The 26,347-nt window shown below is 45.0% G+C and overlaps 1 protein-coding gene across 1 annotated transcript in view; it reads right to left on the bottom strand.

Annotated features, from left to right (window-relative positions):
• LOC144506900 (spectrin beta chain, non-erythrocytic 5-like) overlaps nucleotides 1–25,960 on the bottom strand; it is a 78,725-nt gene extending 52,765 nt beyond the window's left edge. Inside the window, exons 1-11 of the mRNA XM_078233253.1 lie at nucleotides 25,877–25,960; nucleotides 19,644–19,762; nucleotides 17,356–17,470; nucleotides 16,800–16,913; nucleotides 14,277–14,398; nucleotides 13,080–13,242; nucleotides 11,477–11,665; nucleotides 10,434–10,511; nucleotides 9,754–9,926; nucleotides 3,396–3,486; nucleotides 1,134–1,280 (exon numbers count right to left, since the gene is read on the bottom strand). Coding sequence (XP_078089379.1) covers nucleotides 1,134–1,280; nucleotides 3,396–3,486; nucleotides 9,754–9,926; nucleotides 10,434–10,511; nucleotides 11,477–11,665; nucleotides 13,080–13,242; nucleotides 14,277–14,398; nucleotides 16,800–16,913; nucleotides 17,356–17,470; nucleotides 19,644–19,762; nucleotides 25,877–25,960 — 1,395 coding nt within the window. The remainder of the gene's footprint in view (nucleotides 1–1,133; nucleotides 1,281–3,395; nucleotides 3,487–9,753; nucleotides 9,927–10,433; nucleotides 10,512–11,476; nucleotides 11,666–13,079; nucleotides 13,243–14,276; nucleotides 14,399–16,799; nucleotides 16,914–17,355; nucleotides 17,471–19,643; nucleotides 19,763–25,876) is intronic.
• Nucleotides 25,961–26,347: the final 387 nt, after the last annotated feature.

The raw sequence follows: 26,347 nt of genomic DNA on the forward strand, positions 1-26,347 counted from the left end.
AGGGGCACCACCAAATTACCCCTGACAGCCTCCAGTGGGTTCCAGGGATGTGCCCTCATTAGCTGGTGCTCCATGGCCCACAGAGGGGTCCCCAGCAGCCATTGCCACTCATGAGGCCAGGGCACCACCAGTGCACTACAAACACTACTTCCCCAATCCTGATTGCCAAGGCCTGCTTGACTGCCTGTCCTGCTCCAGATTTCCCCTACCAAACACACTGTCTCTAAGGGCCCCTCTCCCTGGTGAAACAGCCTCAGCAATGGGGGAAGCAATGGCGTAGCGATATTACCACTGGATTAGTAATCCAGAAACACAGGGTATCCCACCAATTGAAACTGAATTCCACAAAAATCTGGAATTAGTGACCATAAAATCATTGTCAATTATCGTAAAAACCCACCTCGTTCACTAATCTCCTTTAGGGAAGGAAATCTGTTGTCCTTACCTGGTCTGGCCTACATGACTCCAGATCGTCAGCAATGTGGTTGACTCTTAAAAATACAATCTGAAATGGCTTAGCAAGCCCCCAGTTCAAGGGCAATTAGGGATGGATAATAAATGCTGGCCCAGCCAGCGACACCCATGTCCCATTAGGGAATATTTTAAAAATGGCCCCTCTCGTGGTGGTTCTGCTGAGGCTGCTGGCCCTCTGATTGAGCCAGCAGCTCTTGAGGCTGAGCTGCCATTCTTACTGGCTGGCGTCGGCAAGATGCCACCCCAGGGTTCTGCTGCTCACAGGTGTGGCGTTGCATCTTGCTCTCAGGACTGACTTCAGGAACCCCTGTAAAATTCAGCCCACTGTTGAATGTGCAAAACAGGAAAATAAACATACATAAAACTAACTGGGCCCAAAATGGGAGAAGAGCAATTGAAATTAACCAAGAAAAAACAAAGACTAAATACTGGAACAAAGGTTTAGCTGCAGATGCAGGGAGTTTTATGCAGGTATATTCTTTTAATTTGGCCTGAGTACGAGATGTTTGTGTTGCCCTGAATAAAAGCTAAGCCAAAAATACTTGCTCCAGTGAGCTGGCAATTCCAGGCTGTCAGTTCCCTGCTTCACAGATGTGTGTTACTGTAGCAATGAGAGGCTCAATTGCGGCAATAGCAGGAGTCCAAGCACAAACACTCACGGTGCTGATGTTTCGGATCCTGTTCTGGTTGGCCATGACCTCAGCCTCAAAGGTTTGGTGTTTCTGCAATTTGCCCTGCAGGTTGCTGGGATCTGCCCAACTCTCATCCAGGGTGACACTGATCTTCTCATTCAACCATGACACAGCCTGAAGAAACAGTACGGAAAACAATCAAACTGTTAATAAAACACACAAACATCCCTGACCCCCAACCTACTGACGTGTCTCTCCCTCTCCCCACTGCATTTAGCGTCCTAACCTTCTGGATCTGACGTAAATATTTACCATCTTCCAGATGACATGTTTGGAATGATTCTTCCAGCCTGCTGAGCTGCTTGAGTAGCACAACGGGCCAGGAGATATCAGCGGAGGCCGTTTCACGGGCTTCCCAATGGGCATCACAGCCTCCGCACGTCTCCGACACTAAGACTTCCAGCCTGGCACCCTGACACTGGCCAACTGGCACTGTCCATCAGGCATTGGGCAGTCAAAGGGGTGGGGCCAGAGGGGACGGGGCCCCGCTTCCAGTCTGCACTGGGATCGCTGGCAGAAGGAGGGAGGACAGCGATTGGGGCTGGCCATCCAGGTTTTGGGGTGGGGGGGGAGCAGGAGGGGGTTTGGGGCTGGCCATGGGGGTGGGGGGGGAGGTGGTGTTGGTGAGGAGGGTCAGGGAGACCGGGGCTAGCCGGGCAGTGGGGCGATATCGGGGTTTGGCCGGAAGCCTAGCGATTTGGGTGTGGGGTGGGGTTTGCAAGGCCAGCAATGGGGGTTGTGAGGCTGGCCAGCAATCAGGGGAGTTGGGAAGGCCAGCGATCTAGAGGCTGGCAAAGCGGGGCTATTGCGCACATGCCGATCTCTGCGGAGGCCCGCTCAGCGCTATGCTGCCAGCCTCACGGGCAGGAATAGGCCCTGCCCACTGCTTTCCAGAGTGAATCCCGCTGAGTGTCGGAGATTCAATCTGGAAATCACACTAAAAGAACCAGTGGGATTTACTCCCATTTTCCCACACGTTGGGGACTCAGATTTTTTAGGGAGAATCCCGGTCATTAAATCTATCAGATAGATATGAAATATCCAATGGTGTTATTTTGAAGCAAGACAAAGTGCAGTCTATGAGCTCGGAGGCACTACTGAGCAACCTTGTGAGGTTATTTTGTAGATTGAAGGGGAGGATGTGAATTCAAAGAATTTTTCTTTGCTTCAAGGGATTTTTAAATACCAAAACTGGCAGATTGGAATTTCGTTAATCTTAACTTTGAAGGCAACAGCCTCTCCAACAGTCTCTTAGCAAATCATATCATAATATATAATCCTTAAACGAAACATATTTTTATGGGGGCTCTTGTGGAGGCCCCTGGCACAGGTTCCATTAGCCTGCCTTCAGGTGATTAGAGGGGTACATATCAATGCTCTGGATTTTTGTTTAGTTACCACTGGGGATCAGCGAGTGTGAAGATTTGTTTTTCTTAAGAAATTTAGAAAGATTGGGTAGGGTCAGGATGTGTGCTTCAAATAAAATACTGAATAAAGGCATCCAGTGCCAGACAGGCAACAGACCAACTGAAAATTAGACTGTCCAGTATTAAACCGGATGAATGGTTAACCTAGATATGATACAAAGACATTTGAATCCTCTACTATCTTACCTCTGTGGTAGGGTGCATTGACACTGGGGACTATCTGCAGCCTCACTCATATAGCTATTCTTCAATCTGGATAGTGAGGGCCAGCAAACCATCTGGTGTTAATGAGTGAAATCGGTCTTAAAAAGGGTATCTGGTATCACCTGTGTTATGAAGTGTAGCTGTACCACCCAGTTTATGGACAGTATCTTGCACTGCTCAATTCACTAAGTGTCTGCCATTACTCAGTTTATTTAGAGTATCTGGTATTATCCAGTTTATTAACAATATCTGGTATTATTCTGTTTAATGGTATCTGCTGTTATTCAGTTTAACAGTATCTGGCATCACTTAGTTTATTAATAGTATTTGGTGACAGTATTCAGTTTATTAACAGTATTCGGCATTACTCAGTTTATTGTATATGGTGTTATACAGTTTATCTGGTGATCTCCAGTTTAATAACAGTGTGTCATTATTCAATTTATTTATGGTATCTGGTGTTATTCGGTTTACTTACAGTATCTGGTATTACCCAGTTTATTAACAGTAACTGGCATTACGCAGTTTATTAATAGTCTCTGGTGTTAACTTGGTTACTCTGGTGTAGTACAGATGTTCAGTGATGGGGCTTCTTTACCTCATAGGAGCTTCTCAGGAACATTTGCAACTGTTTGGACTGATCTAGGACCTCCCTGCGATGCTCACAGTTTTCCAGTAACTTCTGTTTCCTAAAAGATAAAACCAATAAATGGATGGATATTGTAAGATGTGTTATAATGGTGTTGATTATAAAACAAGTGGAATTTTCCAGTTGTTCTCGCCGGCAGGATCTTCCAGTCCCAGCGACGGCAACCCCGCGCAATGGGTTCCCCAGCGGCAGAGGGTGCAAACAACAGGAAAGCCCATTGACAGCAGCAGGACCAGAAGATCCCTTCACTGGCCAATGGAGGGTCGATGCTGCCACTGCAAATCATGCTGCAGAGGTGTGGAAAATCCCACCCAACGTGTCTGTTAAGAAAATCTTCATAGTCTTCTGTATTTTCACATCAAGCCTTCATGAACTACTTTTACTATATATTATATACAGTATAGGCAAGGAGCTATCTCCATGTCTAGTTCTATACATGTCTCTGGCCAACACCACTGACCCTAAATCTGGGTCATGTGCTTTCTTACATCAATGTGTGGGCAGTACTGTAGTCAGTCCCACATTAACACTGTATAAACCAGACCCTTATACTTCAGATGTGAGTATATGGAAAGTGTCAGACACATAACCATTGATCCAAATGTTGTGAGAATTGAAGAAGGAGAGGCTGTACAGACTGTTGCACTGCACTCCATTAGGAACTCTACCCAACCAATTTAATCTCCAGATGGAACATTGTGCAGAGTTATTTCCTACCAGGCACCATTTAAGAGACTGAAGAAAAAAATAAGAGTGCATGGAATTGGACTTAACCTTTTGACATACATAATGAATTGTTTAGGTAGAGTGTAGGGATAATGGGTATGTACTCCAATTGCCAGCATGTGGCTAAGTAGTGTTCCCCCAGAGTTCCGTTCTGAGACCTCAACTTTCCATTATATTTATAAATGGCTTGGATGAAGAATTAGAGAGCAGTTAAATGGTACAGTAAATAGAGTAGATGGGAGCAGAAAGTTGCAAAGGGACTTTGATAGGTTAAGTGAGAGGCCAAACCTGCGGCAGATGGAATTTAATATGGGCATCGTCCACCCTAGGCCAAAGAAGGAAGTATCAGAATATTTTCTAAAAGTTGGGAATCGAGGAACTATGAAGGAACAGAGAGATTATGATGTCCTTGTACAGAAATCACCAAAAGGTAGTGGATAGCTGCAGAAAATAATTTAAAAGACTAACAAAATGTTAGCTTTTTTCTGAAGAGGGCTGGAAATCAAAGAAGTAGAAATTATGCTGCAGTTGCATAACACTGGTTAAACCACATCTAGAGTATTATGTTCCTTTCTGCTTAGGCCACATCAGTGAAGTAACAGTGTTCAGTTCTGGTAAGACCATGTCAAAAGTACTGTGTTCAGTTCTGCTTAGACCACGTCTGGAGTATTGTGTTCAGCTCTGGTTGGACTGTGTCTGGAGTATTGTGTTCAGCTCTGGTTAGACCGTGTCTGGAGTATTGTGTTCAGCTCTGGTTAGACCGTGTCTGGAGTACTGTGTTCAGTTCTGGTTGGACTGTATCAGGAGTACTGTGTTCAGTTCTGGTTGGACTGTATCAGGAGTACTGTGTTCAGTTCTGGTTGGACTGTGTCTGGAGTACTGTGTTCAGTTCTGGTTGGACTGTATCAGGAGTACTGTGTTCAGTTCTGGTTGGACTGTGTCTGGAGTACTGTGTTCAGTTCTGGTTGGACTGTATCTGGAGTACTGTGTTCAGTTCTGGTTGGACTGTGTCTGGAGTACTGTGTTCAGTTCTGGTTGGACTGTATCAGGAGTATTGTGTTCAGTTCTGGTTGGACTGTATCAGGAGTACTGTGTTCAGTTCTGGTTGGACTGTATCAGGAGTACTGTGTTCAGTTCTGGTTGGACTGTATCTGGAGTACTGTGTTCAGTTCTGGTTGGACTGTGTCTGGAGTACTGTGTTCAGTTCTGGTTGGACTGTATCAGGAGTATTGTGTTCAGTTCTGGTTGGACTGTATCAGGAGTACTGTGTTCAGTTCTGGTTGGACTGTATCAGGAGTACTGTGTTCAGTTCTGGTTGGACTGTGTCTGGAGTACTGTGTTCAGTTCTGGTTGGACTGTGTCTGGAGTACTGTGATCAGTTCTGGTTAAACTGTGTCTGGAGTGTTGTGTTTAGTTCTGGTCAGACCATGTCTGGAGTACTGTGTTCAGTTCTGGTTGGACTGTATCTGGAGTATTGTGTTTCGTTCTGGTTGGACTGTATCTGGAGTATTGTGTTTCGTTCTGGTTGGACTGTATCAGGAGTATTGTGTTTCGTTCTGGTTGGACTGTATCTGGAGTATTGTGTTTCGTTCTGGTTGGACTGTATCTGGAGTATTGTGTTTCGTTCTGGTTGGACTGTATCTGGAGTATTGTGTTTCGTTCTGGTTGGACTGTATCAGGAGTACTGTGTTCAGTTCTGGTTGGACTGTATCTGGAGTATTGTGTTTCGTTCTGGTTGGACTGTATCTGGAGTATTGTGTTCAGTTCTGGTTGGACTGTGTCTGGAGTACTGTGTTCAGTTCTGGTTGGACTGTATCTGGAGTACTGTGTTCAGTTCTGGTTGGACTGTGTCTGGAGTACTGTGTTCAGTTCTGGTTGGACTGTATCAGGAGTACTGTGTTCAGTTCTGGTTGGACTGTATCAGGAGTACTGTGTTCAGTTCTGGTTGGACTGTGTCTGGAGTACTGTGTTCAGTTCTGGTTGGACTGTGTCTGGAGTACTGTGATCAGTTCTGGTTAAACTGTGTCTGGAGTATTGTGTTTAGTTCTGGTCAGACCATGTCTGGAGTACTGTGTTCAGTTCTGGTTGGACTGTATCTGGAGTATTGTGTTTCGTTCTGGTTGGACTGTATCTGGAGTATTGTGTTTCGTTCTGGTTGGACTGTATCAGGAGTATTGTGTTTCGTTCTGGTTGGACTGTATCTGGAGTATTGTGTTTCGTTCTGGTTGGACTGTATCTGGAGTATTGTGTTTCGTTCTGGTTGGACTGTATCTGGAGTATTGTGTTCAGTTCTGGTTGGACTGTATCAGGAGTACTGTGTTCAGTTCTGGTTGGACTGTATCTGGAGTATTGTGTTTCGTTCTGGTTGGACTGTATCTGGAGTATTGTGTTCAGTTCTGGTTGGACTGTGTCTGGAGTATTGTGTTTCGTTCTGGTTGGACTGTATCAGGAGTACTGTGTTCAGTTCTGGTTGGACTGTATCTGGAGTATTGTGTTTCGTTCTGGTTGGACTGTATCTGGAGTATTGTGTTCAGTTCTGGTTGGACTGTATCTGGAGTATTGTGTTTCGTTCTGGTTGGACTGTATCAGGAGTACTGTGTTCAGTTCTGGTTGGACTGTGTCTGGAGTATTGTGTTTCGTTCTGGTTGGACTGTGTCTGGAGTATTGTGTTTCGTTCTGGTTGGACTGTGTCTGGAGTATTGTGTTCAGTTCTGGTTGGACTGTGTCTGGAGTACTGTGTTTAGTTCTGGTTGGACTGTATCTGGAGTATTGTGTTCAGTTCTGGTTGGACTGTGTCTGGAGTATTGTGTTCAGTTCTGGTTGGACTGTGTCTGGAGTATTGTGTTCAGTTCTGGTTGGACTGTATCTGGAGTACTGTGTTCAGTTCTGGTTGGACTGTGTCTGGAGTATTGTGTTCAGTTCTGGTTGGACTGTGTCTGGAGTATTGTGTTCAGTTCTGGTTGGACTGTGTCTGGAGTATTGTGTTCAGTTCTGGTTGGACTGTGTCTGGAGTATTGTGTTCAGTTCTGGTTGGACTGTGTCTGGAGTATTGTGTTCAGTTCTGGTTGGACTGTGTCTGGAGTATTGTGTTCAGTTCTGGTTGGACTGTGTCTGGAGTATTGTGTTTCGTTCTGGTTGGACTGTGTCTGGAGTATTGTGTTCAGTTCTGGTTGGACTGTATCTGGAGTACTGTGTTTAGTTCTGGTTGGACTGTGTCTGGAGTATTGTGTTCAGTTCTGGTTGGACTGTATCTGGAGTACTGTGTTTCGTTCTGGTTGGACTGTATCTGGAGTACTGTGTTTCGTTCTGGTTGGACTGTATCTGGAGTATTGTGTTTCGTTCTGGTTGGACTGTGTCTGGAGTATTGTGTTCAGTTCTGGTTGGACTGTGTCTGGAGTATTGTGTTCAGTTCTGGTTGGACTGTATCTGGAGTACTGTGTTTAGTTCTGGTTGGACTGTGTCTGGAGTATTGTGTTCAGTTCTGGTTGGACTGTATCTGGAGTACTGTGTTTCGTTCTGGTTGGACTGTATCTGGAGTACTGTGTTTCGTTCTGGTTGGACTGTATCTGGAGTACTGTGTTTAGTTCTGGTTGGACTGTATCTGGAGTATTGTGTTCAGTTCTGGTCAGACCACATCAGGAATAATGGACAGAATTCTCCCCCAAAATTTTGAAGTCTCATAACGGAGCGAACAATGGAGCGATCTGAGCCGGTCTCTTCACAGGTCAATCCTCCCACAGTCAGTCCCTTTTTGGGTGAGTTGGGAGTTTTGTGCCAGTACTGGGAGGAGGCGGGGCCTAAAATGCCAGTGAGCCCAGCTGCAGAGCGCTTGGGTGCCATTTCACAAGAACACCACAATCTCTCAGTGTGCTGGGATTCCCTGCTCATTGGCGACATGTTCCCCACCCCTTCCCTGACATGGATCGCTAGCATCGGGGCATCAGTGCCCTCCCGATGGGTCTCCTTGCCTGTCCATCCCCTGACCACCTTCATTATCCACCCTTGCATGAACCCATCATACCCCCATCAGATCCCCCCTGCACAGCCACCATATCATGGCCCCCACTCAGGCCCCACCCCCTTGGCACTGTGCCTGGCACACTGGTGGTGCCCGGCACACTGGTGGTGCCCACCTGGTACACTAGCGGTGCCCCACTTGGCATTGCCAAGGTGTCTGGTGGCCACTGCAGGTACTGGTTGGGCACTACCAGGCAGGCACTGCCTGATGGGCACTGCTCGGTCATGCCCCTGGCCACCTGGGGTTTTCAATGGCCTCCAAGCCCCCCAGTGTGACCATCGTGCCAAGTCTTGTGGAGACTAGTAGTGATTCTTGCCGTTCTTGCGCTGCACCTGAAGCCCGGAGAATCCCGTGTGCTGGGATTCAAATAGTCAATGCATATTTAAATGCTACTTTAAATTTGCTAATCGCTCTCACGCCCATTCTGGGCGCAATCTGGTTCGCACGATTAGAAAGGGGCAGAGAGAATCGCAAACTGTTTGGCACAAGGTACGAAACCAGTTTTTAGGCCTGAATGCTATTTCTGGGGATCGGAGCGATCTGCTCTGGGTGCAGTGAGGTTAGAGAATTCTCCTCCAATGTGTTCAGTTGAGAAGGAAATACTGGCCTTGAAGAGTATGCAGTGCAGATTCACCAAGATGGTATGGGTGCTAAAATAGTTAAATTAGAAGGACAGGCTGTTTAGACTAGGCTTGTATTCCTTTGACTATAGATTAAGGGATGAACTATTTTGAGATGTTTGAGATGATTAAAGGCTTGGGTAGTTAGAAAGAAACCATTTATTTTGGTGAGCGAAATCCAAAACAAAGAGGCATATCGGTAATTAAAGCTGTTGTTGATAATCTCACCGCTCCTTCACAGATTCCCACCTTTTAGAAAATATTCTGCCACAATTCTTTCCACTCACTTAACCTATCAGTATGCCTTTTTGGATAGAATCATAGAATGTATGGCACGGAGACAGGCCCTTCAGCCCAAACTGGTCCATGTCGACCAAAAAGTCCATCTAAGCTAACCCTATCTGCCTGCATTTGGCCCATATCCCTCTAAACCTTCCCTACCCATATATCAGTCCAAATGCCCTTTAAATGTTGTCAATGTCCCTCCCTCAACCACTTCTTCCAGCAGCTCATTCCACATACATACCACCCTCTGTGTAAAAAAAGTTGCTCCTCAGGTTCCCATTAATTCTTTCCCCTCTTAACTTAAAACCTATGCCCTCTAGTTCTCGATTCCACAACCCTGGAAAAAAGACTGAGTGCATTCACCCTATCCATACCTCTCATGATTTAATACACCTCTATAGCACTTGTTCACGCAAGTAATAGTGGAAATCTGGAACCCAAAAAGCTGTTGAAGCTGTGGGGTCAAATGCAAATTTCAAATTGAGATTGATAGATATTTGTGGTGTTAAGAAGTATGGAAAAATGGTATGAAGATAATAACACCCCACTGTTTAATATCCCTGTGATCCTGTAATAATACCCCATTGTTTAATATCCCCCTGACCTGTAAAACTCTCTAATCAGAATCTTTATATATAACACAAGTGTTACATGATACCTGTGTAGAACTGCTTGGCACTTGAGTGTGATCTGTGCACAGTCTGAGTGTTTGTTCTGCTTCAGCTGCAGTGCGAACCTCTCCATCACGATCACCTTTTCTAGCTGAGCTTCCACCGTCTTCTCAAACTGTTCATGCTTTTGTTGCAAGTTCTCCACACTCGGCAGGGAATCCTGGAACAGGACAGCAAAGATAACTCACTGTATTGTTAAAACAGATTTTCAGAACATTGAAGAAAATCAGGGACTGAGCTGAGGATGCTTTCACTTTGTAACCTGATTTCAAGTTCTTTCTCTGCATGCTGAAGAGAGCTCTATAAAATCCGTTTGTTTCAATTTGATTGAGAATAAGTGTTAGCGTAAGTGCCAAACTATTCCCCCTAAAATCATGAAACCCACTCACTAATATAGTTAAAGTAGTTGGATGGTAAATTGAGAATACTCCATTGGTAGGCAATTGAGAGAATAGAACAAACTTTACTCTATGTCTAATCTATGATGCATTCCCAGGACTAATATCAATGATCTTGATGAGCACAAACTTGTAAGGAATAATAGAGTACTTTCTGAACTCTGTTCAGCTGCACCAAGTTGCCTTTCCATTCCTTTACTATATTTGAACTGTGATCCCCAATCCATGTCTAATGATATTAAGTCGCTACATATTGGTGAGAAACCTACCCCTTTGTCTTCATTAGCCAGGAATGCCTCCTTGTTGCTCAGCCAGCTCTCACTTTGCTCCACGTAACCATAGAATATCTGCAACACACAGGGTTTCACCACATCACAAACAAATCAGGAACACAGAAGCATTTGGCAGCAGTTAGACGGCAGCTCAAATGCACTATTTAGATTTTGAAATCATTTCCACACCCTCCCATCCCCAAGTCACACATCTTCAGACACTCCTGACCAGACACTTGATTCACTCCCAGGAAGGCAGTGCTATTGTGCTGAACAGAGGAGCTGGCACCATTGGCCACGGAGCGACCTTTGACACACCACTAAATTAAGACTGGGAATAAACTGTGTCCAGAACTGTGTGAAACCAGATCCAGACAGTCAGCAGCTTAGATGATTCAATGCATCAGCTAAAATATTTGAAGAAGGCCAATCACATTGTAGTGTGGGGAGATTTAGCACACTGAGTTACAGCAGCAACATCCTCACCATGGTTTCCTCTCAGAGTAGGCAGAATGTCACACTGCTCAGAGAGAACCAAACCTAAATGTAACAGGTGAATGGCATCTTCTGTATCTGCATCAACGACACATCTGCAAACTTGCTTCAGACCAATGGCATAATGTCCACATGAAGCACTGGTTTAACTTCCCCAATTCACAATCCTCAATCTGGCTTTGACAATGGGAACTGCATTGCTTTCTTTTCAATATGTTCCTTGGAGATTGCTTGTGGAAACTCCAGCTGTTGTGCTTTGCACTTTTCCACATCCTTTGTGAAGACCTACACATGAGCACTTTTGAACAACTCGAGTTAGGTTCATGCTATATAGTATACTCCAGCCATCTGTGACAGGAGTGTTACTTGGTCTGAGAGACCTCAACTTCCGTTCTATTATTGGGAACCTTGGCTGCTTATATCACATGCAGTAATATTTCTCTTTAATTCCTAGCGGATAACTGAGCAATGTTGTACCAAATACGCACTTTCATGGATAGTTTAACAGTGTGAACAATGTGTATCCTCCCCTTGCCCACCTATACCTGTAGATCACTGGCTTCTGCCAGCCTGGTGTTACGCTCCTGCCAAGCCTCGTTCAGAGTGGTCCAGGTCTCTTCCACTTTGGCAAGGGACTGCCTGATATCTGGTGATGCATAGTGTCCTGCAGTCACTAGTTCAACAGCAGCATTCCTGATAGCATTGAAACGCTCCACCCTGGCCTCGATCTCAGTCTAAGAAATAAATAAAGCCGGGTTAACAATACGGGAGGTGGTGATGGAGTGGTATTGTCAGTGGATTAGTAATCCAGAGACCCAGTGTAATTCTCTGGGGACCTGGGTTTGAATCCTATCATGGCAGATGGTGAAATTTGTATTCCATAAATAACTTGAATTAAAAGTCTAATGATGACCATGACACCACTAATGTCCTTTAGGGAAGGAAATCTCCTGTCCTTACATGTAGCCTACAGCAATGTGGTTGACTTTTAAATGCTACTCAGTCCAACGGCAGTTAGGGATGGACAGTAAATGCTGTCCATTTACTGACCATCCCATGTTAAAATAAAAAGCACATGTCCATACACAGTAACTCACGTATGTCACTCTGAACATTCCCACATCCCTTTTTTTAACATCCCGAGTGAATACTTAACAAGATGCCAATGGGAACACAATTTAACAGTTCTCACTGAACGGAAACTTGGATTCCCTCACAGGCTGAGGTGCATTAATCAATCTCTCCTCAAAGCTCATTCCCTTAATGTTTCTGCCGCTATTGGAGAGGTTGAAATTGGATCACTAGAAGTGAGGTACAGATCCACAGAAGATTCCCACCTCACTCCTGGCCATGTATCACAATACTCTATACTTCCCCACAATTGTTTTTATTCATTCTTGGACGTGACCATCACGAGCAAGCCAGTATTTATTGCTCATTCCTAATTGCCCTTGAACAAGCAGTGAGCTACTTATAATTGAGTGGCTTGCTAGGACATTTCAGAGGGCATTTAACTTTCAACCTCATTGATGCAGATCTGGAATCACATGTTGGCCAGACCCAAGGACAGAAAATTTCCTCCCCTGATGGGCATTCAGATGGGTTTTTACAACAATCCAATAGTTTCATGATCATTACTAACAATACTAGCATTCTATTGCAGATTCCTCCTGATGTCATGGTGAGATTTGAACTCATGTCTCTCGATTAGTCCAGGCCTCTAGTTTAGTAACGTTACCGCTGTGCTACCATCCAGTTACACAATGCCCTGATAGCAAGTGATTGAGTATATTCTGTCACTCACAAGACTTTTCGCACTTTCCATGCACCAATTCAATTCCTTCACTTATTGGGATCAAAACAAAAACTGCTGAAAACATTTGCAGCATTTTCCATTTTTATTTCAGATTTCCAGCATCCTCAGTATTTTTCTTTTATTTGTAGTTTATCGAGTGGTTTAATGAAGAAATACATACAGCACAATAGAATCAGGAGCTAATGAAACTCAAAATGTTGATTTTAAAGGAACGAAACCTGGTTGGGTCCAGGCATTGCTGGGGAGCAGCTGTCAGGATTGTGTTATATCCCTGCTGTGACCAGATGTGGTACATTGAGATAATTTAATCAGATCCCAAGCTTGGTCCTTGCCTTTCTCTCTTGGTGCTCCTCTATCATGCTCTCTGCTTCTTGCTTACTCTTGGGCAGGTTCCCTTTTCCCATCAGTGTTTTCATCCACTGCGCCCAGTCCATCAGTTCCCGAACACTCCTGTTGAACTTCTGCAGCTGGAATGAGGCTTCCAGCTTCTCCCTTCTGCAGAAACGAGAAATCAGCTGAAGTTAAAGTCAACAACTCAATCGAGAAATGATAGAAAACTCAGTGTACCAACCTGAAAACACAACTCTTCACACATTGTCCACATGAGATTGAGACTGTAATTGAGATAGTGACTGACAGCAAAACTATAACTGTAAACATGATTGCAATTAAGAAAGTAATGTTTTAGATTGGTGGTCTATCACTCTGTACAATCCACTACTACTGCACACTATACTCTTGGTTTCACCAAGCTCTCAGTCTAAACTCCTCTCAGATGAAGGTTCACAAGGATGTTGCCGGGACTTGAGAAACTGAGTTACAGAGAAAGGTTGAATAGGTTAGGACTTTATTCCCTGGAGTGTAGAAGAATGAGGGGAGATTTGATAGAAGTGTATAAAATTATGATGGGTATAGATAGAGTGAATGCAAGCAGGCTTTTTCCACTGAGGCTAGGGGAGAAATAAACTAGAGGACGTGGGTTAAGGATGAAGAGGGAAAAGTTTAAAGGGAATATTAGCGGGGGCTTCTTCACACAGAGAGTGGTGGGAGTGTGGAATGAGCTGCCAGATGAAGTGGTGAATGCGGGCTCACTTTTAACATTTAAGAAAAACATGGACAGGTACATGGATGAGAGGGGTGTGGAGGGATATGGTCCAGCTGCAGGTCAGTGGGACTAGGCAGAAAAATGGTTCGGCACAGACAAGAAGGGCCAAAAGACCTGTTTCTATGCTGTAATGTTCTATGGTTCTATGAGACGGTAAACTGACATCCAGACTGCCCTTTTGGGCGTTGGCACCCTTATGAAGAAGAACAAGAGAGTTCTCCCCGTCCCCTGACCAATATTATTCCCTGAATCAACATTACAAAAATAGATTATCTGGTAATTTATCATATAGCTGTTCATTAGAAGTGCTTTGCCGACTGCAAGGCCCTGGGGAGGCCTTGAAACTGTGGAAGGTCTTGCAGAAATGCAAATTCTTTCTTTCTTGTGCCTCTTTTGACTGTGTATCAAAGGAGATTTTACTCACCGCAATTTGGCTTCCTTCTGCAGCCGCAGCCAGCTCTCCTGCATCTCTCCTTGCTTCTGGCTGAGCTTATCACATATTGGGGATTGGTACTTCCAGACTTGCTTGGCTTTAAGTTCCAGCACCTGTTTCAGATAAACAACCTCACTATGTGAAAGCTTGTACAATCCCAACAACAACAACTTGGATTTATACAGCACCACTAAAGACTCTAAAAGATGCTTCACGGGACTTTATCAAACAAAGATTGACACTGAGCCACAAAATGAGATATCAGGGCAGGTGACCAAACACTTGGCCAAAATTGTAAGTTTTAAGGAGCATCTTGAAGGAGGAGAGAGAGGAAGACATCTCAGATCGTTAGCAGCTGAATGCTTGATCAACAATGGTGGAGTGATTAAAGTCAAAGATGTTCAAGAGACCAGCACTGGGGAAATGCAGAGATTCCAGCAGGTTGCAAGGTTGAAGGGAACAGAGTTTGGCAGGACAAAGCTATGGAGGGATTTCAGAGTTGTAGAGCAGAATTCTCCCATATAGCGCCATGGTGGAGGAAGGAACATGGAGTGTTTCCTGCTGTGGCAGCTGATGGAAAAACACACCAAGTTTTCTTGCCTCAGCATCATTAATTATGCATCTTTGTGTTTTACATTGTTTTCAGTGGTGGGGCAGGCCTGGATGGCATGTAGTCCACTGTCATGTTTGGGTGCCACATTGAAAAGGCACCCAACATCATTGACCCACTATTTAAGAAAGAAGGTGGACCATCTGAAAATCCCCCGGAGGAGTCGAGTCTGAAAGGTGGACCCCCTCCAAGACATCTAATCTGGAAGGTCCACATGCAGTTGCTCCCCTGACTCACTGCTGTGGTGTTCCAGGGTCCAGGATTGTGGGTGGCTTCCATCCTGAACTCCGGAGGCAGCCCCAGGCATTGTTCAGGTGAGTCCTGAACAATGCCTGACACATTGTTCTGAACGTGTTTCACGCTGACGTGTTTGCCTCCTGGGAACGCGGAGAATCTGGTGTAGGGGGTCAGACCTTAACCTGCATGAATGGGATTCAAAGGAGCTTCACGCCAGCCTCTGGTGAGTTTTCCTATCCGCTGTAAATTCACACCGGCATAAAAATTTCTGGGTCTCCCGCTATATTTTTCCCGCAATGCCCACCATCGAACACACTGGCGGGGCTTGGGAGAATTCCACCCTTAAAATCATGGCAATGGCTTAATAGGGAACAGTGAGCACAGGGCCAATGAATGAATGGGGCTTGATGAGAATTAGGACATGAGCAGTGGGGTTTTGGAGGACCTCACATTCACAGAAGGTAGAACATAGTCAGCCAGGAGTGTGTTGGAATAGTCAAGTCTGGAGAAAACAAAGGCATGGATGAAGGTTAGAGCAGCAGGTGAACTGAGGCAGGTGTGGAAACGTTACAGAGGTGGAAATAGGTGGTTCCTAGCAAGAGCACAGATATGATTGGAAACTCATCTCAGGGCCAAATATTGTGGTTAGCACAGCTGCCTCATAGCGCCAGGGACCCAGCTTGGGTCACTGTCTGTGTGGAGTTCTTCCTGTGTCTGTGAGGCTTTCCTCCAGGTGCTCCAGTTTCTTCCCACAGTCCAAAAGAGCAGGTTAGGTGAACTGGCCATGCTAAATTCTTCCTCAGTGTACCTGAACAGGCACCGGAATGATACGACTAGGGGATTTTCACAGTAACTTCATTGCAGTGTGAATATAAGCCTACTTGTGACTAATAAAAAAACTATAACTAGAACTATTACACCAAGGTTGCAAAAGTATAGTTCGGTCTCAGACTGTTGCCAGGGTGAAGGATAGAGTCAATGGTAAGGGAACAGGGTTCATAGCGGGGACTTAAGATAATTGTTTCAGTCTTCCCAATATTTAGTTGGAGGAAAGTTTTGCTCATGCGGCACTGATTTTGGATAAGTAGATGATTATTTAGAGACAGTGGAAGGGTTGAGAGAGGTGGCAATGAGATTGAGCTGGATATCATCTGAGTACATGTGGAAACTAACACCGTGTTTTTGGATGATGTTGCTGTGGGGCAGCATGTGGATGAGAAATATGATGGGGTCAAGGTCAGCCAGGAAACGAGGATAGGTGCAGAATAAAGCAGAAATTGTATGTTTCAGATACTCTGGCAGAGGTGAACCTTCTGACCTTGACTTTTCCCTATGGTAGGAAATCACAACTAATCCGGCCACAATACCCAACCCTTCATTTTCAACCTGTGTTTCCAGTAGCTGAGGATCCCTAATAGGAGTATCAGCCGTGGCTCAGTGATAACACTTGCCTATGAATCAGAAAGTTGTGTTCAGGTTGCATTCCCTCGACTTGAGCATTTAAATTTAGGTTAGGATTTCATTCCAATAGGGAGGGAATGCCGCACTATCAGAGGTACTGTCTTTTGGGTGAACCATTTAACCGAAGCCCAATCTGTCCTCTGAAGGTAAAATGTCCCAGGACAATATTTGAAGAAGAACAAGGGAACTATCCCCGGAATACTCACCTCTGCGTTGTGCTGGATGACTGTGATTTCCAGTTCAGTTTCTTTATGTCTCCTCATCAGTTTTTCTACACTTTCCACATCCCGGCCGTAGTCTAGACCTTGCATCAGCAAACTCTATCAACACAAATAAGCAGTTAGAGGGACTGCTTTAATCAAACTAAGAGGCCTAATGTGATCCTAAACCAGCTTTAATGCAAATCAGAACATGTCAACCAGGGAAATAACAAACCACACAGCATGCCCTATAAATATTAGAATGCACTTACAGAGAACAGGAACTTTAGCTCTTCAACTCCTTTTCTGCCACATTTCTCATGACCTCTCGTGGTCCAGAGGTACAGGAACCATTAGGTTCTCAAATTATTTCATTGTCACTCATTGAGCTGATCCTTAGATATATCCCTCACTCAACATATATTCCTCACACTGAATTGGTTACTAAAGGATTATCTGCTCATAAAGCTTGCCTCATTTCAGCAGGTTAACCGAGGGCTGATTTCTCCCCACCCTAAGTTCTGGCAGGGACCACGGTACAGCCCAGTTACATAGCTCTCACCTTTTCACCAATTCTCTCTTTAATTTCATCAATTTCTCTGATTAAGGCATGAACTTCCAGAGCCTCTGCCAGTTTTTTCTTGTATTTATTCAAATTTCCCTGGAAATTGTTCCATCTGAAATGAGAGAAAGCAGAACATTAAATGGCAGTGGGACACCACTGTGAGCAGGCAGTTGGGTGATACAGTGAGCACTGGGACGTAGTAAACCGAGGATTACTGAGGCAGAATTAATACATCTTCTGAAAGAGAACAAAATCCCGGAAAGCAAATTATAGGTCATTTTACTCTACACCCATTTTCTTTTGACTTCACTGGGAAAAAAAAGAGGCAAAGTATAAATGGACTGCGGATCTGTTATTGCTCAATGACTTCAATACAAATACGGATATCCTAGACAGGCAATCACAACATGCAAATCCCCAAGGACTGACCACAAAAGACCAAGAGGGATTAGGTGAGACACAATCTACCATTACATAGGAATCACTACACATTGTGCAGAAGGGTTTAAGATTAGATTGGAAAAAACCAAACCTGATGCTTTAGGCTCAATTAGGGAAGGCAAATTAGGAGGGCATTAGTGACCCATCAGTCTTGCTTCAATTCCTTGTAAAATAATGGAATTGACTATAGATGTAAACTTGGGGTCATCTGTACACTATTAACTCAGCAAACAGCAATCAACATGACACCATAAGGGGAAGATTCAACTGATCAACTTCCTAGGCTTCTTTAAGAAAGGTGAAATCTCATGTATGGTGTGGATTCAGTTCTGGGGATTCAGATTAAATTTCTGGAATTAAGAAGAAATTAGCTAAAGAACAGGAGACAATAGGAGTTTATTAGATGGGATGCATTGAGGTAAGCAAATTATTGGTATCCCAGAGACTAATACAAATTTACATTAATGATACAGATTCAGACCCTAAATTTTAACTGAGGTAATCAAAATACAATCCTATCAGAACCAATCTGAACCTTTATCAGAGGGACTGGATTATATCTGGATGAAAGAGCTTGGAAAAACTGAATGGCCATCACATCTATAATTTTCTTGTAATACAAGTGAAGTAACCCTATCTCAAATTTGATTTCCTCATCCTTCCCCCATCCCTATAACCTCCCCCAACCCTTCAACGACTCCACATTTTTCCAACTCCAGCACATCCCTCAATCTCCTAGTTCCACATTGCTGGCTGTAACTTTAGCCTTTCCGGATTTCTCTCCTTAAACATCTCCACTTCTCTATCTCACTTTGCTCCTTTAAGACACCTCTTAAACCTTCCTCTTAGTCAAAGCTTTTGGTCACCTCTCCTGATATCTATTTTAAATGCTCCATATCAACCTTTTACTGATTATGCTTCTGCGAAGCTCCTTGGGATGTTTTACTACATTCTACTCGCAATGTAAGTTGTATTCTAAGCTTCAACGTAGCACTGACCTATGACACAGACCTGCAGTATAATATTTTTGACCTTACTCTTTCTCCCTTCCTAAAAGTGCACTCGACCAATTGGCCGCTTTTTCACTCAAGCACCGAACAAGAGGATTTTGACTGGAGTATCACTGGTTTGACAGGCTAAAAAGAGGTGGACAACAAGGAGAGCAGTGGTTCTGTCATCTTGCCCTGGCACACAACCACATCCAGGAATTTCTCTGGGAGTGATGAGCTGGGCATGTTTAAATGGGACGGTAAGGGAGAACAAAAAATAATATAACATATCACTTCTGGGTGGATAAAGGGGTAATGAAAATTAAATCTTCTCCTGGAATCTAGTCAATTCCAGACCATCACGTGTCTTCCTTTTGTTTGTAAATGTCTTCTCTTCCCCTGCTCAGGGAAGGACACCAATCAGAATCCTGCTAAAAAGCTGCTAAAACAATTGAAGTGAGTTAGAGCCTGCAAGGGTTAAGAGCAGAATGAATGGTCAATACAATGCCCTGCTTCCGCTGAGGTGGGACATTCCAGCTTGAGAATCATTGGGACATTCACCTTGTCCTCACTCAACATCAATACAATTATTTTCCAGCAGGGAATGCTGGTTTTTATCCAGGAGCAGGGACCCTAACTGATTTGCTCCCTGCCCACACCTTGCAGGTCAACCAAAGCCTCAACTGTAGTGGCTCAATAACTGAGGAAGCACTGATCAGAAGTGAATCTTGGAACCCTCAGAGATCCCCCAGCTATTCATGTGTAGGCTAGCTGTGAGGTGGGAGCTGGCAGTGCTGGAGAATGGGGAGCTGCTTCAGCCGATTCGAGACAGGGGGATGAAGGGGTTGGGCTGACCTTTCATTCAGCTGCTGCTTGCGTTGCTGAACAGTCCCAATGTCATCTTTGTTCTGTTTCTCCAGCCGGGTGGCCAGGCTATTGATAGTCTTGATGTGAGCATCGTCCACCGTCAAGTCCTACAAGGGGTCACATAGTTGAGTCAACACATTGATGTTACTGGAAGAAGCACTGTCACATTCTGCAACATAAGCCATTTGTAAAGAAATATGATACTCGGTTCCCACAGTTTCTCTACTCTCATTTCCATGGAGACACGCTGATTTCAGCCAATGCCAAGTCAGTATCCCAGGTTCCCACTGACCTACCTGGGCCTCCACTCACTTGTTCCCAATGGGCAATCTCTGGCTGAGCTGGTTGTGGTCACCTTGTAATGGACGCGACTGAGATAGGGCGCTCAGTGGCAGGTTAATGAACCTGCACCTCACCAAACTTTGCTGGTTCTAATCACCATGCCTTTAGGGGCAGGGGTGATCTGTATACAAAAAACGGGTGGAACTTGAATCACAAGGGGACCAATATCCTGGCCGGTAGGTTGGCTAAGGCTACTGGGGAGAATTTAAACTAGATAGGTTGGGGGGAGGGGAGCTAGAAGAGTTGACTAGGATCAAGGAACTAATTGATGGGGGGGAGGATGCAGGGGTAAGGGGAATTACAAAATTAATGGTAGAGGAGAGGGTGCAAGTGAATGAAGGCGGTAATTTAGACAAGGGAGTAGAGGGAGAGGGTGTTCGCGACTCATCAAAGCGGGTCCAGATAAAAGCTGGAATAAGGACACTTTGCCTGAATGCACGAAGCATTCGGAACAAGGTAAATGAGTTGATGGTGCAAATCAGCACAAGTGGGTACGATCTAGTGGCCATTACAGAAACGTGGCTGAAAGGTGACCAGGACTGGGAGATGAATATCCAGGGGTATCAGGCGTTTAGGAAGAATAGACAGGAAGGAAAAGGTGGTGGGGTCGCGCTATTAATAAGAGATAATATCAGGGTAGTACTGAGGGATGACATAGGCTCTGAGGAACAAAACGTGGAATCATTATGGGTAGAGATGAGGAATAGTAGAGGGAGAAAGACACTAGTAGGTGTGGTATATAGGCCCCCAAATAATAATGTTGAGGTAGGGAGGGCTATAAACAAGCAGATAAGGGATGCGTGTAAAAACGGAACGGCAATAATCATGGGGGACTTCAACATGCACATTGACTGGCAGACTCAAGTCGGTAAGGGTGGAATGGAGGAAGAATTCTTAGAATGCTGTCGGGATAGTTTCCTTGAACAGCATGTTACGGAACCGACGAGGGAACGAGCTATTTTGGATCTGGTATTGTGTAACGAGGTAGGTAGAATTAAGGAACTTATTGTGAAGGACCCTCTTGGGTCTAGTGACCACAATATGGTCGAATTTCTGATTCAGATGGAAGAGGAGAAAGTTTGGTCCCAAACCAGTGTCCTCTGTTTGAACAGAGGGAAATATGATAGGATGAGGGATGAATTGGCTAAGGTAGACTGGGAGAGCAGGCTGGCAGGTAGGATAGCTGAGGAACAGTGGAGGATTTTTAAGGAGATCCTTTTCAGTTCTCAGCAAAAATATATTCCAGCAAAAAACAAGGATTGTAAGAAAAGGGAGAACCAGCCGTGGATAACGAAGGAAATAAAGGAGAGTATTAAAATAAAAACAGCTGCGTACAGAGTGGCCAAAAATAGTGGAGAAACAAGTGATTGGGAAAAATTTAAGAAACAACAAAGAGAGACTAAGAAAGCGATAAAGAAAGGAAGGATAGACTATGAAGCTAGGCTAGCAATTCATATAAAAAATGATAGTAAAAGTTTTTATAAATATATAAAAAGGAATAGAGTGGCTAGAGTGAATGTTGGACCCTTGGAGGACGAGAGGGGGGAGTTAATAGTGGGAAATGAGGATATGGCTGAGTCTTTAAATAAGTTTTTTGTGTCGGTCTTCACGGTGGAGGACACAAATAGTTTGCCCAATTTTAACGATAGAGGGTTGGCAGCAGGAGAAATACTTAATACAATTAATGTTACCAGAGAGGCAGTGCTGGGTAGACTAATGGGACTGAAGGTGGACAAGTCCCCGGGTCCGGATGGAATGCATCCCAGGGTATTGAAAGAAATGTCAGAGGTAATAGTGGATGCGTTAGTGATCATTTATCAAAACTCGTTGCATTCTGGGGTAGTGCCGGTTGATTGGAAAACGGCTAATGTTACGCCGCTGTTTAAAAAAGGAAGGAGACAAAAGGCGGGTAACTATAGGCCGGTCAGCTTAACGTCTGTAGTAGGGAAAATGCTGGAATCCATTATTAAAGAGGAGATAGCAGGGCATCTGGATAGAAATGGTTCGATCAATCAGACGCAGCATGGATTCATGAGGGGAAAGTCGTGCTTGACGAACATGTTGGATTTTTATGAAGATGTGACTAGGGCGGTTGATGGAGGAGAACCGGTGGATGCGGTGTTTTTGGATTTCCAAAAGGCGTTTGATAAGGTGCCCCATAAAAGGCTGCTGAAGAAGATTAGGGCACACGGAGTTGGGGGTAGTGTGTTAAAGTGGATTGGGGACTGGCTATCCGACAGGAAGCAAAGAGTCGGATTAAATGGGTGTTTTTCCGGTTGGAGGAAGGTAACTCGTGGCGTGCCGCAGGGATCGGTACTCGGGCCGCAACTATTTACCATTTATATAGATGATCTGGAGGAGGGGACGGAGTGTAGGGTAACGAAGTTTGCAGACGACACAAAGATAAGTGGAAAAGTGAATCGTGTGGAGGACGGAGAAGATCTGCAGAGAGATTTGGACAGGCTGAGTGAGTGGGCGAGGATATGGCAAATGGAGTATAACGTTGATAAATGCGAGGTTATACACTTTGGAGGAAATAATAACAAATGGGATTACTATCTCAATGGAAACAAATTAAAACATGCTACCGTGCAAAGGGACCTGGGGGTCCTTGTGCATGAGACGCAAAAGCCCAGTCTGCAGGTACAACAGGTGATCAAGAAGGCAAATGGGATGTTGGCCTATATTGCGAGGGGGATAGAATATAAAAGCAGGGATGTCTTGATGCACCTGTACAGGGCATTGGTGAGGCCGCAGCTGGAATACTGTGTGCAGTATTGGTCCCCTTATATGAGGAAGGATATATTGGCATTGGAGGGAGTGCAGAGAAGGTTCACCAGGTTGATACCGGAGATGAGGGGTTTGGATTATGAGGAGAGGCTGAGGAGATTGGGTTTGTACTCGTTGGAGTTTAGAAGGATGAGGGGGGATCTTATGGAGACTTATAAGATAATGCGGGGGCTGGATAGGGTGGAGGCGGAGAGATTCTTTCCACTTAGTAAGGAAGTTAAAACTAGAGGACACAGCCTCAAAATAAAGGGGGGTCGGTTTAAGACAGAGTTGAGGAGGAACTTCTTCTCCCAGAGGGTGGTGAATCTCTGGAATTCTCTGCCCACTGAGGTGGTGGAGGCTACCTCGCTGAATATGTTTAAAGCGCGGATGGATGGATTCCTAATCGGTAAGGGAATTAAGGGTTAGATGGCCTACTCCTGCTCCTATTTCTTATGTTCTTATGTTCTTATGCCATGTGAAATTAAGCCAGCTGTTTGGAACTCTAAAAACAACCAGGGAATATCACAGGACCATGTATCTCAGGAATACGACACTGACACAGCTGAGCATCAGGAACTGTTCTAGGTCAGGTGAAACAGATATATCATGCTCTGTGGTTGGGATTTAATGGCTAGTCCACCAGCTGGAATGTCGAGGGCAAGCTTACCTCTGTGGCCTTGGGAACTACGACTGGATTTTATGGTCATTAGGCAATTAATTGGCTTCCATACCCCTGAGTCAGGATATCCTACCTCCAAGAGCTCCTGACCAAGCAGAGGGGGCAGCCACTCTTTAGTCCCAGCCAGCTCCACTGAGAGCAGTGGCTACTGCTGGAACTGCAGCCTTCCTTAACCAGGCGCAGCGATGGAGGCCTGTGGAGCCAGTAGGTGGCGGAGGCAGGAGCCAGTGAGGGGCCGCAATTGGGAGTTGGGGTGGGCAGGGGGGATTAAGCAAATGTGTGTATGACCCTGTCAGGCCCTCTGTGTTGTACAGGATATCTGAACATGAGGGAGCTCACTCCAACTCCCCACCTGAGGCTGCAGCCAGTCACTGGGATATACCTGCCCGTCTCACCACCTGGCACGAGTCACTCCTGCAACTCATCAAATACCAGTGGTGGTGGGAGGAGGCCCTCAAGTAGGCATTAATTGGTCATTTATGGGCCTCAAATGGCCCAATGATGGGCGGGTCACCCAACACCTACTCCACTGCCGGAAAAGTTCTAGTGGGAGGCAATAGTTATGGCACTCAACACTGTCCCCCACCTACCAGCACACTCCCAAAGGAGCATAAAATTCTGACCACAATTCAGCAATCACTGGCATTAAATTATTGTTGCTGCTCACAGAGCCCTAAACATTACTGGCTTGCAAAATAAAAAACACAAAGCCACAGGAAGGTTAGGGATGAAGCACATTAATGGAACTGCACAGAGGGAGTACGTGTACTTGTCCTGGGAGTGTTTGACGAGCCAGTGTAGGAGTTTTACTCTGTACTTAACCTAACCTGTACCTACCCAATGTTGATGGGATGAGTGTAGCATGTAGAAAACCTCTGCAGCTTAGAATCATAGAGTCGCTACAGCGCAGGGGGAGGCCATTCATCCCATTGGGTCTGCACTGACTCTCTGACAAAGCATCTTATCCAGGCCACGTATTTACCCCACTAATGCTGCTAACCTACACATCTTGGACATTAAGGTGAAATTTAGCATTGCCAATCCATCTAACCTGCACATCTTTTCACTGAGATAAAACAGCAGCACCCTGTGGTGCTGAAGAGGGTGGTTTTAGAGGGTTGTTTTTCAAACTGGAGGCCTGTGGCCAGCGGTGTGCCTCAGGGATCAGTGCTGGGTTCACTGTTATTTGTCATTTGCATTAATGATTTGGATGAGAATATAGGAGGCATGGTTAGTAAGTTTGCAGATGACACCAAGGTTGGTGGCATAGTGGACAGTGAAGAAAGTTATCTCCAATTGCAACGGGATCTTGATCAATTGGGCCAGTGGGCTGACGAATGGCAGATGGAGTTTAATTTAGACAAATGCGAGGTGATGCATTTTGGTAGATTGAACCAGGGCAGGACTTACTCACTTAATGGTAGGGCGTTGGGGAGAGTTACAGAACAAAGAGATCTGGTGGTACATGTTCATAGCTCCTTGAAAGTGGAGTCACAGGTGGACAGAGTGGTGAAGAAGGCATTCGGCATGCTTGGTTTCATTGGTCAGAACATTGAATACAGGAGTTGGAACGTCTTGTTGAAGTTGTACAAGACATTGGTAAGGCCACACTTGGAATACTGTGTGCAACTCTGGTCACCCTATTATAAAAAGGATATTATTAAACTAGAAAGAGTGCAGAAAAGATTTACTAGGATACTACTGGGACTTGATGGATTGAGTTATAAAGAGAGGCTGGATAAACTGGGACTTTTTTCTCTGGAGCATAGGAGGCTGAGGGGTGATCTTATAGAGGTCTATAAAATAATGAGGGGCACAGATCAGCTAGATAATCAATATCTTTTCCCAAAGGTAGGGGAGTCTAAAACTAGAGGGCATAGGTTTAAGGTGAGAGGGGAGAGATACAAAGGTGTCCAGAGGGGCAATTTTTTCACACAGAGAGTGGTGAATGTCTGGAACAAGCTGCCAGAGGTAGTAGTAGAGGCGGGTACAGTTTTGTCTTTTAAAAAGCATTTAGATAGTTACATGGGTACGATGGGTATAGAGGGATATGGGCCAAATGCGGGCAATTGGGATTAGCTTAGGGGTTTTAAAAAAAAAGGGGGGCATGGACAAGTTGGGCCGAAGGGCCTGTTTCCATGCTGTAAACCTCAATGACTCTATGACTCAGAGGAAACTCACGCAGACATGGGGAGAGCATGCAAACTCCACACAGAGAGTCACCCAAGGTCGGAATTAAACCTGTGTTCCTGGCGATGTGAGGCAGTGCTAACCACCGTGCCACCCCTTGATTTCCCTCATTCTGTTGAGCACAACTCTCCTAAATGTGTGAAAGGAATATTGGTTGATAATACTCGTGTGAAAGTGAATGGACAGAGGCTCAGTTGACACAGCTGATATACCACAATGCTCAGAGGCCAATACCTACCCCTGCTCCTCGGAACTTGTTGAGCTTTTTCTGCAGCTGTAAGCAGTGCTCGTAGTCTTTGCCGACATCGCCCACATTAATCATCACCTCCTATTTGTGTGCGGAATGAAATGGAATGGAATGAAAAAGGCAGAGTTAAGAATTATAACGTTTGGTCAGTAAGTAAATATATTTTCTATTGCAATGCACAACCGATTCTATCCCCGAGTAGTAGATTGAACAGAACTCCCCTCCCTTCCCTGGGAACTAGGACAGGAAGGGCTTCTCAGAACTTGGGCATTTTCTGTATAACTAACCCTGATGGCTGAGTGGGCAAGTGCTGTACTCAGGTGGGAGTGACCAGAGCCTCTGGAGCAGTGTCGAACCTGCACTCGCTTTCCGAGTTGGAAGGAATATCAGCTCCGGTTCCCAAAGTCATCATTTTAATTCTTTCTATCCTTCTTACTGCAATTTTGTAATTTTAGTCACTGT

This window comes from Mustelus asterias, chromosome 18 (genome assembly GCF_964213995.1).
Source record: "Mustelus asterias chromosome 18, sMusAst1.hap1.1, whole genome shotgun sequence".
Classification (NCBI taxonomy): Eukaryota; Metazoa; Chordata; class Chondrichthyes; order Carcharhiniformes; family Triakidae; genus Mustelus; species Mustelus asterias.